General features: G+C 41.7%; 2 protein-coding genes across 2 annotated transcripts; one reads left to right on the top strand and one right to left on the bottom strand.

Moving 5' to 3' along the window:
- Window positions 1-5404: 5404 nt before the first annotated feature.
- On the bottom strand, window positions 5405-13711 carry LOC125345311 (exonuclease 1-like). Its single transcript, XM_048337542.1, is given in 3 exon segments — window positions 5405-7110; window positions 7113-7908; window positions 13670-13711. Coding segments are annotated over 3 exon segments (2544 nt in total).
- Window positions 13712-16062: 2351 nt separating this feature from the next.
- Window positions 16063-17755, top strand: LOC125345301 (sperm motility kinase 2B-like). Its single transcript, XM_048337531.1, has one exon. The coding sequence runs from the start codon at window positions 16082-16084 to the stop codon at window positions 17753-17755; it is 1674 nt and encodes a 557-aa protein (XP_048193488.1). The 5' UTR covers window positions 16063-16081.
- The last annotated feature ends 1297 nt before the right edge of the window (window positions 17756-19052 follow it).

The raw sequence follows: 19052 nt of genomic DNA, 5'->3' as shown, positions 1-19052 counted from the left end.
CCAAGTTTTATGGCTAGGGCAATTGGTAGTATATATTGGTATAGGTTGTCTTTTAGGTCAATTATGTTTCATTGGCCAGATGAATCAAGATTATTGAGGATATAGTATATAAGAATTATTGATGCTGTTGCTTGTGTTAGGAAATATTTTGTGGCGGCTTCTGTTGAGTGTGGGTTATTGTAACTTATTATAGGAATAATTGCTAGTATGCTAATTTCTAGCCCTATTCATATGTATATTCAGTGTGAGGTTATGAGAACTAATATGGTTCCTATAAAGATAGTAAATGTAATTAATGAATTTACAACAATATTAATTAGCATGGGAGGGGTTAAAACCAACATTTTCGGGGTATGGGCCCAATAGCTTTAATTAGCTGACCTTACTAGAATTTAGTGTAATAGGTAGCATGAAGAATTTTGAGTTCATAGGTTGGGTTCTAGTCCTATAATTCTAGAAATAAAAGGAATATAACCTTTATGTTTTACTCTATCAAAATAACTCTTTTGTCAGACATATTTCTTCTATATTAGCGGTGGTATGCTTGCCGTACATATAGGTAGTGAAATGTGCCACATACATAGGGCCAGGGTTAGGGGAAGGAAATTTTTTCATAGAAGATGCATAAGTTGGTCATATTGGAAACATGGATATGATGCTTGGATCCATAGAAAAGAAGACGTTAAAATTAATACTTTAACAACTAGGTTTGAAGTTATCATTTCTGTATTGAGTGTTGAATAGGTTGGACCAAAAAATAAAATAGCAGTTAGTGAATTTATTAGGATAATATTTATATATTCTGCCATAAAGAATAAGGCAAATGGTCCTGCGGCATATTCAACGTTGAATCCTGAAACTAGTTCAGATTCACCTTCGGTTAGATCAAAGGGAGCTTGGTTTGTTTCAGCTAGTGTGAAGATAAATCATATTATAGCTAGGGGTCATGCTGGGAGAATTATTCAGATATATTCTTGAGACATTGATAGGGATAATATTGAGAATGGTCCAGCTAATAGTATGGTTGATAGAATGATTGCTAGGCTTACTTCATATGAAATGGTTTGGGCTATAGCTCGTAATGCTACAAATAGAGCGTATTTTGAATTGGGTGCTCAGCCTGATCATAAAATTGAATATACTGATATGCTTGATGCTGCTAAGATGAATAAGAATCCTATGTTTATATTAATTAGAGGGTACGGTATTGGAAGGGGAATTCATAGGGATAGGGCTAGTGATAATGCTAAGATAGTGGAAATTGAAAATAAAATCAAGGATGAACTGGCTGGGCATATAGGCTCTTTAATTTTATAGCGTCTGCGAAAAACACCATATGGACCTACGATGTTAGGACCTTTTCACAATTGCATATAACCTAGCATCTTACGTTCTAGTAGGGTTAAGAAGGCTATTGCTAATAAAATTGGAATAATAAATGCAAAGAAATTTAAAATAAACATGCTGTTAAGAAGAGGAGTTGAACCTCTGATAATAAAGTTTTAAATCTTATGCAATTGCCGGGCTCTGCCGTCTTAACAGTTCCTTATCTTGGAACTTATTTTGTACACGCTAATTTAATTAAGAAATAAATCATTAATTAAGCATTAAGGCGCTTTGGGAAAAGTTGGCCTTATTTCTCTGGTCCTTTTGTACTAGGAGAAATAGTAAATAGATAGAAACCGACCTGGATTTCTCCGGTCTGAACTCAGATCACATAGGACTTTAATCGTTGAACAAATGAACCTTTAATAGCTGCTGCACCATTTGAATGTCCTGATCCAACATCGAGGTTGTAAACCTCATTATCGATATGGACTCTTTAATGAGATTGCATTGTTATCCCTAGGGTAACTTGGTCCATTGATCAGAAATTCTGGATCAAAGATGATGTAGGTTAACTTCGACTTGTAAGTCCAGGTCTGGGTCTTTCGGAGGATTATTTTTTCTCCGAGGTCACCCCAACCAAAATTTTCTTTCTAGCTTGTTACTGTTTACCTCTGTTAGAGTGAGTTTAAGTTTTTAGTAGAAAGTTAATTTAAGCTCCATAGGGTCTTCTCGTCTTATTATTTAATTTCTGCCTCTTCACAGAAAGGTCAATTTCATGGATTAAATGTAAGAGACAGTTAAGCCCTCGTTACGCCGTTCATACAAGTCCCTAATTAAGGAACAAGTTATTATGCTATGTTTGCATGGTCAGGATACTGCAGATGTTTAACGTTAGTCACTGGGCAGGCGGTGCCTCTAATACTTGTAATGCTAGAGGTGATGTTTTTGGTAAACAGGCAGGGCTTGTGTTTGCCGAGTTCCTTTTACATTTTTTTTCCAATTTAATGGATTTTTATTTCAACGGCACGTAAAATGATCCCTCTTACAACCATGTCTTAGGGTTGATGTAGTACAAGAAGTTTTTAGAAATGCTGAAGAAAAACAGAAAACCACGTGACATGTAAGTTCTTACAAAGCTAGGATCTTGCATTATATGGCAATACTAGAATACTACAATGAACTATTATTCAGCAGCAATCATCCCATCAACACAACTCCCCCCCTGGAGTAAACATTTCTGACTTCTTGTTACCATTTCCTTACATAGCTATTTGATTCCAGTGCACATTCCTAAATTATCTATTTATTTGTGCTGGTAATGGGGCTTGAACTCAGAGCCTGTCCCTTAGCTTTTTCACTCAAGGCTAGTACTCTACCTGAGCCATAGCTCTACTTCCAGCTTTTTGGTAGTTAGTTGGAGACAGTCACATGGAACATCCTGCCCAGGCTGGATTTGAACTGAGATCTTCACTCAGCCTCCAGAGTAGCTTACGAGTACAGGCACAAGCCACCAGTGCCCAGTTCTAGCTTTACTTTTGTCTACCTTTACTTTGTCAAATGCAGAGCTTCCCTTCACACCCTTCCTTTACAGCAAACAGTTAAAGATAACAGTGCATTAATCCTGTGGCTTCTGAGTCTTGATTTTGCTACCTTCACTTGTGGTTTCAATCCTATGTACTCCATTGTCCTTGTGTCTCCCACAACTTGCAGGGAGCAGAACCCAGAAGTACAATTCGAATAATCTCTACTTCCTCAAGCAGAACACTCTTTACTTCCTCTGGGAAGCACAAGAAATATGGTAGTGTCTCCATGATGCTTAATTGCAAAATGATTTTATTCATCTTGACTCCTTATTAGAACAAAGAGGTTTTCCCCTTCATCTTCCACTTTGTAATGCAATAGTTGTTCACAGTGCAAAGACAGGAAGAAAGATTGCTTCCCTGTTCTATTTCTAAGATATATAATAGTAGTCAACTAGTCAATTTCTTATGCTTATGAATAGGCTTCAGTAAATCAAAATTACTCAGGAATAAGATTCTCATCATCTGTAAAGATTTTTTAAAACAAAAACACCCTGTATAGATTGATCTAAAATCCTGTCTTTAATTTTAAAGTAAATTAGTTTTCTTAAACATTTGGAAAGAATGATCATGAAAAATTTCTAACTTAAATTTCTTCTTAGATGTTTAAAACTGCTGAAACTTCTAGCATTACTTTGTATTCCATTAACTGTCTCTTGATTAATCTGCCTCCCTCCCAGCAGTTACTCTTCTTCAGAAGGGATTCCATTCTGGAAAGGCATCTTGGGAAACTTAGATGAGTTTCCACAGGTCATAGTCACAGGGACTGTTTGGCTTCTGTCCTTCACACCCTTCTGAGTCTCTTGCACTTACCCACCATTACAGTCATTAGAGCTTCCATTTCAGAATCTGTTCTAGGCTTGGCCTGCATGGGAATTGCTAGTGAGTTCTCAGAAACATTTGTCTCCACCTTCTGCTTTACCCAAACATCTCATGGCCCTGTTGTTGCTGGATGACTTAGCCTCATCCTCTTATTTATTGTTAACCCTCATCCAGTAGTCTCCTTAGCTGATGTCCTGCCTTCTATTCTGTTTATCATTGAGTATTTATGATTTCTGACCTTTTGTTTTGTTTCTTGCCAGTCCTGGGGCTTAGACTCAGGGCCTGAGCACTGTCCCTGGCTTCTTTTTGCTCAAGGCTAGCACTCTACCACTTGAGCCACAGCACCACTTCTGGCTTTTTCTATTTATGTGGTGCTTGAGGAATAGAACCTAGGGCTTCATGTATATAAGGCGAGTGCTTCACCACTAGGCCATCTTCCCAGCCCTGATTTCTGACTTTTAAGAAACCTTCTGAGTGAAAAAAATAAATATCTGCAAATATCTGATTCACACTCTTAAACTGTTCTGTAGCAGAAAACATTCACATGAAACTCAAATAGACTCTTGTTCTTTTTTTTTTTTTTTTGGCCAGTCCTGGGCCTTGGACTCAGGGCCTAAGCACCGTCCCTGGCTCCTTCCCGCTCAAGGCTAGCACTCTGCCACTTGAGCCACAGCGCCGCTTCTGGCCGTTTTCTGTATATGTGGTGCTGGGGAATCGAACCTAGGGCCTCGTGTATCCGAGGCAGGCACTCTTGCCACTAGGCTATATCCCCAGCCCAGATGCTTGTTCTTTAAATTATGTTTTTCTTTTCACCAGATTGGATCTCTTTAATTTTCATGCCTTCAAATTTTTTTCTAATTAAACCATCCTAAATCTTTGTTTTTTATCCTCTGTATTGCAAACACACCCGTAATTCTTTTTTTTGAGTAGTTTATTTTTTATTTTTTTGTAATTTATTTATTAATTAAACACAATTTTTTTGACAAGGTGCTGTGCAAAAAGGGTACAGTTACATAGTAGGGCAGTGTATACATTTCTTGTGATATCTTGTACTTCCTGACATTTCAGACTTTCCCTGTGTAGTTGGCTCTTTCTTTGATATCTGCCCATTTCTTCCTAGTGTCCATTCACATACAGTGGAGCTTCCATATCTCACATAGTACTTAGGGCACTCATTTTAAATAAACACTAAAGAATACTCCAAAAAAGTTGGAAGGAAAACAGGCTATTGGGAAGTCTGAGTATCAGTGATGTAAAAAGTAGTTCCTTTCACTTGAGGCTAAAACAGAAACAAAATAAAAATGAAAGTCCAGAGAAATGGTGGGATTACCTTGAGAATAAAAAGATTACAGAACTGTGATGTTTCTTATACTGGATAACATTACAGAATATCTTTAAATTTTTGCCACCTCCAAATGGATTTTTCCCTCTGATGTTAAGACAACCAAAAAAGAAAACACCAGAACATTCTTCCTATTTAGCTTCTTATGAAAATATAAAATGCTGAGAAAAAGAAACAATTACATAAGTAATATACAACATGGTTTCTGTATACTTTAAAACTGAAATTGATCTAAGAGTAAATCTTTTAGACTGGCAAGTGCCCCATTTTCAGGTAGGGAATTCAAACAGATGATTTTCAGGTAGGCACCAGAGGCCTAGCAGCCACACTATTAGAATATTGCTCTCTGAACATGTGCACATTCAGGTTTGTTAAATATATCCTTTTCCGCTTCTGGAGTGAGTTGTATGTTATTCCTGACTGGAGACAGGGGCTTCTTAGAAGAAGGAAGCTTTTCAGAGTCTTTTTTAAATCCAAAAATTTTCCAGAGTTCACTGATTTTTATCTGCATTCCTGGCTTGTTCTCGGAGTTATGATGGTTTCTCTTCTGGATGCTTGCTGGCTTCTTGCTCAGTCCACTGACTTGGGCTGGTACTAGAGGCTTGATCTTGGTTGCAGAAAGACAGTCCGCAGAACTAGAATTATGTAGCCAAGGAACCTTCTTCCTTAGAGGTATATCCTTTTTTGAAAAATGAGATAAACGTTGCTTGAAGGTCTGGTTACTTTGACTACCCAGTGACTGAACATTATAATCAGATTACTCTGAATCAGAATCCTTACTAGAAGGCTGAGAAAGATTTGATGCATTTACGCTATGTAGGGATGACACTGTGCTTTCCTGGGACTGTGAATACCAGGCTGTTTCCTGTGGAGGCTGAGGCTCATCACCTGACTCATTACTCTTTGGCTCAGATAGAACAGGCAGGCACGGAGGGGAATCACTCTTCCTTTGAGGTTGCTGCAATGCTGTGCCTGCAGAGGGGCCTGGAGTTCTTGAAAATTCTCCAAGACTTCCAGACCAACTAAAACAACTTCTTAGTCTTCCCAGAGTGGGTGGTGAAATAGTCCTCATGAATTTGCTGGTTTGGGTAGACTGAGACTCTTCATGGGCAAACATAGTCACATCATCAGAAATCTGGTCACTTGAATTATGCGTGACATTTGTGTCAACCAACTTCTGGAATTCTAGGTCTGGACAGTCTGAATCACCAAGATTAGCAGCATTATTGGTGACAGCGGTGTCATTTATAGACCGAGTGTTGACTGTCTTTGATGCAAAATCAGCAGAATCCATAGAATTGCAGAAAAACCTGCTTCTAGTCCCTGGAACTACAACTGCACCACTTTCTTCATTTTTTCTTTGTAAAAATGTTGCAAATTTGTTCCTTGTCTTAGGTGGTGTGCTTAAGCTTTCCATTAGAGTAGTTCCATCTCCCAGTTCAGGCACAAGCATTTCAGAAGAGTTCAATAATTTATTATTTCCACAACTACTTTTCTTCTTCTTTATAAATGAAAGAGAGTACTGGTTCAACAGATCATCTTCTGGCAGCTCTTCACTTCGTGCTCTTTTCACTATAGATGACTTCCTTGGTAGATTTAATCCTTTGGTACTAATCACTTGTTTAATTCCCAAGGTACTTGGCTTTTCTTTCAACTGCGTAGCATCTGAAGCATTACTCAGCTCAAGTCTAGGGCAATAATTCCTATGCCAAATGCTATTTCCAGCAGGTAACTTTGGACATGCTTTCTCATTCCAACTATTACTTCTGCAATGGGAAGCCGTAGTAATGTCTGGATAGTAGTCATCAATCTGTTCAAAAGTATTTATATCTTGATTTCCAAGTGCTATTTGAAGAGCTATACAATCATCCACATACTTCCCAGCCTAAGTTAGTGTTTTGGGATCAATGTCATCTTCATAGGCATTCAGAGGGACAAATTTCCTTTGGACAGGATCAAAAACTAGCTGATAAAGGAAAGTATTGTTGGCTCGAATAAATCTTTCAATGTAGTCCTCTGGTACTGTTATATTCATTTGAGATAGTGGCCAATTTTCTTGATAACCTTTACAATATCTGGATTATTAGCCAGTCTTAGTACTTTGCATGCCTTTGTCAATCCAATTCCACGCAGAGATGAGAGATAGTCACAGCCTGAAAAAATACACATGTAACGGAATTTCTCTTCGGTGAATACATCTCCAAGTTGTCTGCACATTCCTAGCTGAGCCTGATCAATCTCTAGGCCATTTCCAAACTGGTCCATTTTCAAAATCACCTTCTTACAGCCAAATTCTAAAAGATCAGAGTCTTCTGTAATGACAGCTTGTACAATGCCAGCTTTGTTAAGATAGGCCAACTGAGCATCTGCTTCATAGGGAGCCACCAGGCAGTCAACTCCCTGAGACCCGGCAGCTTTGATTACTTTGTGGGCCATAGAGTGTGTGATATTGATGGCACGGATGAAACATTCCCAGGCTTCTGACACTTTCCCCTCACAAAGAAGCTGCTTTCCCTTGAGAAGATTGGCTTGTAGCCTTTCTCTTCTAGTCCTCTCCACTTCCTTTTTAGAAGGTAAAGTACATCCATCAAATATAAGAATAGGCTTGATCCCATGACATAGTAGCATATTTACAAATTTCATACAAAATCCTACATACCTATCAGTAGGTTCACCTTTGGCTAGCTTCTCAGCACATGCAATAGCTCCTTTGTGAAGCCAGCAATAGGTATCCACAGCTACTACCTGCCCTTTATACTTTCGCACATGGACAGGTTCAGAAGCTTCTTTGATGAACTGTAACAATCCTTGTATCCCCAATAGTGCCAAACTAACCTGGGGACACAACAGGAAGAAGCACTGATGCTCAGGTCCAGCAGTTATCAGATTTTCAACTCCCAGTGACAGAGTCAGTAGTTCTGGAGGTGTGCGAGTGGCTGGACTTTAAACACGCAGGCACTTTGGATGCATGTGATCCTCAAGCCACAGTTTGAGAAACCCGATGAGTGGACTACCTTTGCGATAATATGCCTAACAAGAGTTTTTGTTCATGCAGAGGAAAATGGATATACTGTGTACTTCGTGAAACTTAGGTAAATTTCTTCTAGGTCAAGTAAATATTCTCAAGTAATGATCTCCTCTTTAGCCCAGTAAGAGTGAGTGAGTGCCATAAGGCACGGAAGAGCTCCAGGATCACCGGCAGCGACTTTCCCGTACTGTACCGCCGCCCCTCCAGGGAGACGCGGAGGGCTGCGCGCGGCTCCAGACGCCGTGTTTCCTCTGGCTTGGGCCAGAGAACCCAGGCCAGAATCCCTTTTACATTTTTAAATCTTTCCTTGATGACATACCTGTGTTGGATTAACGTTGATTTGTATGGCTTTATGATTAATATGGAGTTTTAAAAATGTTAATGTTAATTACCAGTGATTTATTCGGGCGGATATACACTTATGTCAGGAGAAATTATTCTTATTATACTAACATTGGTGCATTTAATATAATTAATTGGCCCAGTGTATTTCTAGGAATTGTTATAGGTTTTAGTAATATTTATATTTGATTCGTGTTGAGCTTGAACGCTTTCTTAATTGGTGGCTGCTTTTAGGCCAACTATGATTAATTTATTATTTATTCACTAGAAAAGGCTGAATCCTAATTCTGAAGAGCTGTACCTCTTTAGAGTAACATTAAAATTTACATTTAATTTATATTTTGGGTAAATTTTAAGTTGAACTAAAATTCTTTGGTTGGGCAACCAGCTATCATCAGGCTCGATAGGCTTTTTACCTCTACCTTCAAATTATCTCACTATTTTGCGACATAGACGAGTTGGCTCCGGTTAGCTATTTAAAGGTAGTTCGTCTGATTTTGGGGTGTTTGGCTAAAACACTTTTTGTCAAATTTATTCTAGTTAGTCCATTATGCAAAAGGTAGAAGGTTTTATCTTTGCTTTTACTTTAATTATATCTTTCATCTTTCCCTTGCGGTACTGTTTCTATAGCTCTAGAAATAAACTTTCTATCTCCTATATTAGTTTAGGGGTGAATGATTTAATTTATACGTTAAGAATAATTTAGTTTATGGGAGGCTAAGCTAGCAATAGTTCAAAGCATTCAAGTATTTTGAAGTCTTCTGAGTGTAAGTCAGTGCTTTATTTAAGCTACACTTTGATTAATCCAAGTGCACTTTCTAGTACGCTTACCTTGTTATGACTTATCTCCTCTTAACTCTTGTAGTTAAAAGTTAAGTACTTATTTGTATTGAATATTGAGGAGGGTGACGGGCGGTGTGTGCGTGCTTCATTGCTCTATTCAACTAAAGACTCTATTTTTAGTTTACTGCTAAATCCTCCTTTATCTTGTCTATTTCAGACAAGGTTTCATATGTTCTGGGTCAGAAAATGTAGCCCACTTCATCCCATTTCATGAGTTACACCTCGACCTAACTTTTTTATATAATATAATTGGGTTTACTTGTGGGCCTTTTTAAGGTTTGCTGAAGATGATGGTATATAGACTGAATTAGCACTGAATTAGCTAAGGGACAGAACCACCATGACAGGCAAAGACAGCCAGAGCCGGTGGCTTGAGGGCACCCGTGAAGTTAAAAAGCTCAAGGACCCCACCTGAACTGTCCCTAAGGTATATTGTAAGTAAGGATCCTATCTGAAATGTGGAAATTTATTCCCTTAGGCTCAAGGACAAAGCCACACTCCCCAAACTAGACTCTAGCATTTATTTTTAGTAAGGTCTCTACTGAGGATTTGTGAGCTATAGCCAGTCAGACCCCACCCAGGACCAAGCCTCTCCCTCCTAGCCAAGCCCCATTTCTACAGTCTGTTCTCTCCACCTAAGAACCCTGCTCCACATAGGAGAGCTAAAAACTACCAGCACCCACAATGTCTAAACCTCATCCTTTCACCACAGCCTTTCTTTCGGTGCGCTCTTCTCTCTCAGTCCAAATACTGCACCGTAATCACAGTGGAGATTATCTCAACAGGACAGCAGTTGGTCTGATAGTCTCAGCTGTACCTGCTGTGAGCTACAGGAGGGGTTCTTTTCAGTTAACTGACATTCTGAACTCCCTTGGTTGTGTGGGACTTGGAGAGATAGCACAGAGGGCTGCAGTCATGTGTCTTTGCATTCAATGTGCTCATCTTTATTATTGTTGTTGGATGTGGGGCTTGAACTCAGGGTCTGGGTGCTGTCTCTGAGCTCTTCAGCTCAAGGCTACCACTCTCCCATTTTGAGTTAAAGCCCCACTTCTGGTTTTTGAGTGGTTAGTTGGGGATAAGAGTCTCAGGAGGACTTTTCCTCCTGGTCTGGCTTCTAATCATGATCCTCAGATCTCAGTCTTCTGGGTCGCTAGGAGTATAAGCCTGAGACACTGGACCTGGCTTCAAGTGCTCATCTCTAAGTCACTGTTAGCTTCCTGGTCTGCCTTTCTCCTAGGAAATGTGGAATCTAGGTGAATAAAGCATCTTTTGGTGAGGTCTGGGCAGGTGCTAGACAGGGTCTGTCTCCTGTTTCAGGCCCTGAGTTTCATCCTTATGTTTGAAGTCATGAGTTGACACCTGATGTAATGAATGGCTTAATAAACTACTATTTGGAGGTTTGGTTGCATGGGTTGGTTTTCTTCGCTCTTTGTTTTAAAATTTACTTTCTGCATTTATTTTATTAAACATTTTATTGTGGAGGTCATGTACAGAGGGGCTACACTAATATAAGTAAGGTAATGGGATTTGTTTATTTTTTGCCAATCTTGGGGCTTGGACTCAGGGCCTGAGCACTGTCCCTGGCTTCTTTTTGCTCAAGGCTAGCACTCTGCCACTTGAGCCATAGCGCCACTTCTGGCCATTTTCTATATATGTGGTGCTGGGAAATTGAGCCCAGGGCTTCATGTATGAGGCAAGCACTCTTGCCACTAGGCCATATTCCCAGCCCCTGAGATTTCTTTTTGAACAGAGTTACTCTCTCCCTCCTTTTCACCTACTTCTCCACACCACCACACCCCGACTTCCTTTTCCCCAAGTTATAAAGTTCATTTCCATTGAGTGTCTAGTCAGTGTCACTGGTGCATTGGTTCACCCTATGTCACACTGTTCCTGTGATTCCCCTTCCCTCTTTAAATCAGGTAAACTTACATACAAGATGAAGGGTACTGATATCAGAAACAGTGCAACAAGGAATAAACCAGAGGGGGAAAATAACTACAAATATTATGCTAAAAAAACCCTGTATTTCCATTTCTTGGAATTCATTTCAATAAACATGATTTTATATGGTCATACAATACTATGCCCTCATTTTTTTATGTAGCAAGGAAAGAGGCACATTTTGCAGAAACATAAATGTATCATTGCCAGAATTTATCTTTCTCCAGACTTTTTTTTTTCTTTTGCCAGTCCTGGGGCTTGGACTCAGGGCCTGAGCACTGTTCCTGGCTTCTTTTTGCTCAAGGCTAGCACTCTGCCACTTGGGCCACAGCGCCACTTCTGGCCATTTTCTGTATATTTGGTGCTGGGGAATCGAACCCAGGGCTTCATGTATACAAGTCAAGCACTCTTGCCACTAGGCCATATCCCCAGCCCCAGACTTACTTTTTTAATAGTAAAAGTTCTAAGCAAGTTGAAATTCACTGTGAAAAACAAACATTTTCAGGGCAGATCAACAGGTAAAAATAAATTCCTCTGCCTTTGGTCTTAAGGCATTGTCAATATTCATTTCTGAAGGATCCATAAGCTGGACATTCTCCTGTTGACAAGATTTGGGGTTTGGTAATTAATGTGTAAGGCTGAATCTATTGAGCTACATCACTCTCCGGCATTCCTTGGGTTTTTATTTATTATTTTTTGGTAGGTCGTGAGTGTGACCTCAGAGCCAGGACTCTGTCTTAGAGCAATTTTGCTCAGGTCAGAAATCTTCCACTTTGAGCCACAGTGACACTTGTGGATCTCAGGTAGGAAATTGGAGATAGGATTCTGCTGGCCTTTACTGCTTGGGCTGGCTCAGAAGAGAGATTACCAGCCAGTCAGCCTCCTGACTAGCTAGGGTTACAAGTGTGAGCCACACATACCCAGCTCCACCCTTGATTTTTTTTGTTTTTAATTTTCGACTTTTTTACCTTTATTGTCAAAGTGAAGTACAGAGGGGTTACAGTTTCATATATAAGGCAGTGAGTACATTTCTTGTTCAATTTGTTACCTCCTTCCTCATTTTCCCCCCACCTGCCTTCTCCCCCTCCATGAGATGTATAGTTGGTTCACAAAAAATGGCTTTGTAAGTGTTGCTTTTGGAGTCGTTTGTCTTTTTATCCTTTGTCTCTTGATTTTGGTATTCCCTTTCCCTTCCCTAGTTCTAATACATGTATATACAGTATCCAGGGTACTACGATGAGATACAGTGATAACGGGGGTAAAACCGCAGGAAGGGAATACGAGAGAAAAAAAAAGGGTATGGTTTCACATGACATGTTGAAAATAATTACAGCTATGATATAACACTTGTTTCCATAACGTGGAGTTCATTTCACTTAGCATCATCTTATGTGTTTATAACGGCATAGTTATTGGGATATTGTAAAAGGATAAGAGGCCATTTTGTATAGACATCTATAACTGTATCTTTCTCAGAGTTTTCCTTCATGCCTCTAAGGAAGCTGAAGTTCACCACAAAAAGCTCACATTTTCAGGGCATATCTGTAGGTAAAAATAAATGCTTCTCTTTGTGTCTGAAAGTGTTGTCATTATTCATTCATTTTTGAAGGACCCATGTGCCAGTCAGGATACTGTAGACAAGATTTGGGGTTTGGTAGTTAGTTTTTTCAAGGCTGAATATATTGAGCTGTATCTCTTTGGCCTCCCTTATTTTTGATGAGGAAATTAGTAATAAGCTTCTAGGAAATCCTGAAAGACATCTTAGGTAGATAAATGCTTATAATGAACCTGAATGTATGTTTTAAATGTCTTGCTACACATATGTTTGACCTCTATCTGAACTGAATGAAAAAGTAATGTGTTCAAAGTAGTCCTAATGTAATCATTCTAACTAGCAGAAATGGTAAAATGAGAGCAGAAACAATATTCATATTGCAGAACAGGGCAGGTGTGGGTTTTGGTGAAGTGTTTGACCTAGGCTGACCTTCTGACATGGAGTCCAGCCTCTAGCCATTTAAATCTGTGCTGCTGATTTTTGAGAAAGGGACTTGCTTTTGTTGCAGGAAGGAGCCTGAACCCCATCTTTTTCACTTCTCAGCTTAGCTTGGATGAGAGGCATGCACCATGATGCCAGATTAACACGAACTCTCAAGGACTATTTTACCCAGTCTGACTTCAATTCCAACTCTACAAGGAGCCAGGGTTATAGATGTGAGCATCTGAAACTGATAGGAATAATTATTGGTCTAAATAACCACCTAAGAAAACTTGTGCTGTATTCATGATTAACTCAATGTGTCTTGCAAACACTGTAATAACCCACTGGGTCAGGAAATCCCACCTTGTGCCATTTCACTGCCCATGACTTAGGAAGGGGCATGGCATTAGGCTGCATGTCAGAAGGGAGGGGGACTAGGAAGTCCCGCCCCACACTGCCATTACAGCTATGGTGGCACTTTTAATTGGTCCAGAGACTACAGCCATGGTGGAACTTTAAGTGGTCCAGCAATTGGAGGAGGGTGGGGTTTCAGAGGCCCTGGGTGTATATATAGGCTGCCTGTTGGGAAGAAGAGAGGAGGAGGAGGATTAGTGAAGGGGAGGAGAGAGGAGACAAGTGAAGCCGCCGGTGCTGGTGGAGCAGAGCAAAGAAGCCCAGCTGAGCTGAACTGAACTGAGCTGAGAGGAGCTTGAGGCCTGTGGGGGAGTCTGAAGCCTGAGGCCTGCAGGGGAGTCAGAAGCCTGAGGCCTGTGGAGGAGTTTGAAGCCTGAGGCCTGTGGGGGAGTCTGAAGCCTGAGGCCAGCAGAGAATCCCAAGGCCTGTGGGAAGGCTTTAGGCTTAAAGCCTGAGAAGCGAGGAGTGCAGGAAGGAATCTTGCTCCTTGGGAGGTTTGGAGACTGAGGCCGTTGGAGATTGAGGTATGGAGGTTCGGAGTTCAGGTCTCAGGTCTGGGTTCTGGGTAACTAGCCCAGGGACAAGGTAATTGCAGGCTTGCATTTGGAGGTGGACTGCTCTGGTTCTGGGTTTTAGGTTGTAAATAAAATCCCTTTGTAAGTAAAACTCCTTCCCACCTTAAGTTGTGCCTCCATGAACTATTCTCACTCTCTGAATACAATAGCACAAGGCTAAAGCCAGTTATCCTAGCTAAATAGGAGGCTGACATGTGAAGATGCCAATACAAAGGCATGGCAAATCCCTGAGCCTAGAATCCAAGAAGATAGAATTTGGGCCCTGGCCCAACTGGTAGAGCACTAGCTTTGAGTATAAAAGCTAAGAGACAGTGCTCATGCCCTGTGTGCCAGGCTGTGTCCAATACACACATGAAAGAAGTGTCCTGAAGGCCAGGAACTAAGATGAGCACAGGGGGTGACACCCAGATGGGCTAGGGCCCTGGGTGGCCCTGGCATCACAGACGCCATTGTAACAATAACCATGGCTGTATATATACTGGGTGGTAACAGGTGGACTCTCGAGTAGTTGAGAGGTTGAAGTTCAGTTTGTTTGTTGCATGGCGATTTCTTGGTTTGTGGATTTGGTTTGGTGATTTGGTTTTTATTCTTAGGTTGTGGATTTGGATTTGACTTTCAGACTTTGGTTTCTTTTTTTGCCTTTTTTGCTTTACTGTTTATTGTTTTAGTTTTAATTTTTTCTTTATATTACACTTTCCTTTAGTTTTCTTTTTTTTACTTTATTTATCTCACTTTTATTATTTTAGTTTTAACTTTTACTAATTTACTTTTTTTGTTGTTGTTGCGAGTCCTGGGCCTTGAACTCAGGGCCTGAGCACTGTCCCTGGCTTCTTTTTGCTCAAGGCTAGCACTCTGCCACTTGAGCCACAGCGCCACTTCTGGCAGTTTTCTACATATGTGGTGTTGAGGAAACGAACCCAGGGCTTCATGTATACCAGGCAAGCACTCTTGCCACTAGGCTATATTCCCAGATGTGGTGGTCTGTCTGTCCGCCTCCCATATAACCCCTTTCATTCTCACGCACGAGCTGCCTGACCAGCGTGAAAGCCTCGAACCCATGTGTGAACGCAAAGATGCCCTTCCTCCCCTTTGACTCACTAAGAACAAAGGCGGGGATGCTTTAAGAGCTTCTTCCAAAGTTTTTTAATCAGGGGAGGGGTTTATATAACAGTAATGGCGGCAGGAAGAGGAGGGACTAACTGGGTATTAATGATTGACTAATGAACTGTCCATCACGGTGATGTCATGGAACTTCCCACAGAGGCCCAGCCTCTTGGCTTGGCCTGGCGCCATTACGATATCACACGTGACCAAGGCAGTAGGTGGGGCTGGTTGGATATCTCTTCCAGTAGAACCCTGAAGGAGGTGGGAGTTGGCTAGCAGCCAGCCGTCCCAGGTCTTAAAGACATAGCCATCCCCTACACCCAGACCCTTTACTTATTTTTTCTTTGACTTAAATTTTGTTTTTACTTTTCTTGTTTTGAATTATATAGCATTCAGGTGTTTTGTTCATCTTATTACTATTATTATTCATCTATTCTATATTTACATTTTAGGTTTTGTTTTCTTACAGATATTTATAAGATAGTAGCTGCATTTTATTATTCATTTATTATATACTTTTAAGTGTTCATTATTTATAGTTACTATCATAGATTTTGTTTACATTTTATTCCTTAACTATATATTATATTTCATTATATTTCCTGTGTTTTATCCCATTTTGTTTTATTTCATTATATATCATTGTATTTTATTATATTTTGTTTTTCTTGGTTATATGTGATCATCTTTGGTTCCATTTTCTTTATTTGTTCATTTATTTTCTCCCTAGACACCATTGCTAGGGTGCTGTGTAGTAGGATGAGTAGCAAGAGGAGAGAGGCGATGTCCCGGCAGGGCCTTGGGGCCAGTTCCTCAACAAAGGAGCTGCTCATGGCTCACTACCAGGTGTTGAGGACCATCCGTGAGGAGGGCTTTGCCCCCATCAAGTTGGCCAGGCACCTGCCCACGGACACCCTGGTGGCTGTGAAAATCCTGCACCAGAGGGACAGAGACTTCTTTGCTGTGGAAGTGGACATCCTAAAGTCTGTGGACCACCAGAACATCGTCAAGCTGTATGAGGTGATAGAGACAAAGGAGCGGCTGTACTTGGTGATGGAGTACCTAGACATAGGAGACCTAGTGGACCACCTGCAAAAGGTGGACAGGATGGAGGAGGAGGCGGCCAGGCCTTTGTTTTGGCAGATTTTGAGAGGGGTCAAATACTGCCATGACAATGGCATTGCTCACAGGGACCTCAAGGCAGAAAATATCCTGCTGGACAGCAGAGGCACAGCCAAGCTCTGTGACTTCGGGCTGAGCACACGCTTCTCGCCAGGGGAGGAGCTGTACCGGGAGTGTGGGACTCTGGCCTATTTGGCCCCTGAAATGCTCAAGCACCAGAGATACCAGGGCCCCAAGGTGGATGTCTGGAGCCTGGGTGTGCTGCTCTACTACATGGTGATGGGCGATGTGCCCTATAAAGGCAGGTCATGGGTAGTACTAAAAGCACAAGTACTAGCAGGAAAATTTAAAATACGAAAATGTTTTTCCCCTGAACTTCGAGGGCTTTTGGCGTATATGATGACAGCCAATCCTAATCAGAGACCATCAGTTTGGCAAGTGATGCGCCATCCCTGGTTCAGACACCATGAGGCAACCTTACCAAGTGCCAGTCAGACAGTTCAGAAGCAGCCAGACCCTGCCATCCTGCAGATAATGTCCACATACCTGGGATTTGCCCCAGGGGAGGTGCGGGCAGCTCTGTCTGGCAGGACTTTTAATGCTGCCATGGCCACTTTCCAGATTCTGCAGGAGCAGCAAGACCAGGGCCAAACCCTGACCAGCCTGGTGAGGCGCCCCCTTCCTGGTCCTCCACCTTGTCCCTCGCCTGTGCACCCATCCTGTCAAAATGTGCCCTTCAAGAGAGCCAGTGCTCCTGTGCGCCACCCTGCTGCTGGCCTGCCTGCTGAGCAGCAGCGGGAGAAGGGTGGCAGGAAGGATGGCAGGTCTGTGACTCTCTCCTGCCTCCTCTGGAGCCCCAGCATAACTGTCACAGATGGGGAGACTGAGGGCAGCCAGCCTCCCCCTGCTCCAGCAGCAGCAACAAGGTCCCTCCCCATGGGCCAACCCAGGGAACTGACCTGCCTGGCCCCTGAGCAGGAGAAGCATGTGGGCAGCAGGGCTGATTCTCTCCCCCACATCCTATATAATACGTGGACATGGGGCACAAAGGGGGAGAGGGATATCAGCTCGGCTGCACCACATCTAGAAACCTCTGCTCAGGAGTGGAAGGACCCTGGGGAGACAGAGGAGAGAAGTGAGCCGGCCTCCAAACCAACTGCAGCAGAAACACCCACCAGGGGCACAGAGGCAGCAATGGGGTGCAGCGCCCCTCCTTCCTCGGATTCTGCAGGTGCAGAAACTTCCACAAATGGGAGAGGCAGGCATTGGACGAGGCTAAAGAAGTGTATTACTAATTGTTTGAGAAAAATGTGCTGCTGCTGTTTTCCTGGTTGAAAACTCTAAAGAAAGTGTTTCATACTTTGAGTGGAGAACAGCAGTGACAGCCTGGCTACAAGGAGGTGGGTCCTGAGCTCTGTTTCATTTATGATTCAATGAGATCATTTTAGCTCATCATCCCCTAATTCACAGTTGCCTGTTGGTATTGCAGTGTCAAGGTTTAGAAAGGAGGGGGCAGGGTGAGACATAAGGATGTGTAAAGGGACAGAATTTCAGAAGGAAGGGATGATCACCTATCAGGGGTAGTACTACCTGATTCAGTCCCTGACTTTCCTTTCTTCCTTCAGCTCAAGTGGAGATGCAGAAAAACCATCACCATGCTGCTCACTCAAAGACATGCCTTGCAGCCTGAACATGCCTGGAAACCAGCGTCCCTCTGCTCCTACCTCGAAGAACGTTCATATTTCACAGACTTGTTTTCCTTTCTTTTTATTTTCTGCATGGAATACGGTTTTCTAATATTATTGTGTTTTCTCACCAACTTAATACACTGAAACTTCTGAGAGATGATTACGTGTATTCTGAGTTTGTGTCCTTCATTTTCGTCATGAATACTGGGAGTTAGCTTGAGTGTAATGGAGCCACTAGTCTTGCCTGTATCTTAGCTATTCAGAGTACTGACTCCTTAGAGGATTGACATTCCAAGAAAACCAGTCTTTTCTCCACAAGTCTTTTCTCCAATATTAAGACATATAGGAGGGAGGGAGGAGGAGCTTGAGCAGTTGGTTAGCCTATTAAGCACAGCAAGTGCAAAGTGCTGAGTTCTAAACACTATTTAGGGAAAGGATAAGGTGAGTCCATCTCCATCAGCAGGAAGCAATTAACAGTGTTTCTCAAAAATAGGAGCTGTCTTCAGAAATAAGCCCTGAACTCTTGTTCTGTTTTATGTTTATTTTTTTTTCCCTTTTGTGCAGGTCTTGGAGCTTGGATTCAGCCTTTGTGTGCTCTCCTCGAGCTTGTTTTCTAAAGGCTAGTTCTCTACCATCTGAGTCACAGTTCCACTTCTGGCTTTATTGGTAGTTATTTCCAGATAAAAGTCGGACACTAGGGCCGGCTTAGAACCAACATCCCCAGATCTTAGCTTTGTGAGTAGCTAAGATTACAAATGTGAACCACCAGCACCCAGCTGTTTGTCCTTTTTAGAAGGACAATGAGGCTACTAGGTAGACATGGCTATCCTAATTCTGCCTGGAAGTCTGCAATACCATGCCAAACTCCAGTAACAGGAACAGACCCAAGTATGCTCACAACTCACTGGCTTTACTGAGCCTTTCAATTAATCTTTCCAGAGGAA

This window comes from Perognathus longimembris, chromosome 2, assembly GCF_023159225.1.
Source record: "Perognathus longimembris pacificus isolate PPM17 chromosome 2, ASM2315922v1, whole genome shotgun sequence".
Lineage (NCBI taxonomy): Eukaryota > Metazoa > Chordata > Mammalia > Rodentia > Heteromyidae > Perognathus > Perognathus longimembris.
This window is presented reverse-complemented; position numbering and strand designations above follow the sequence as displayed.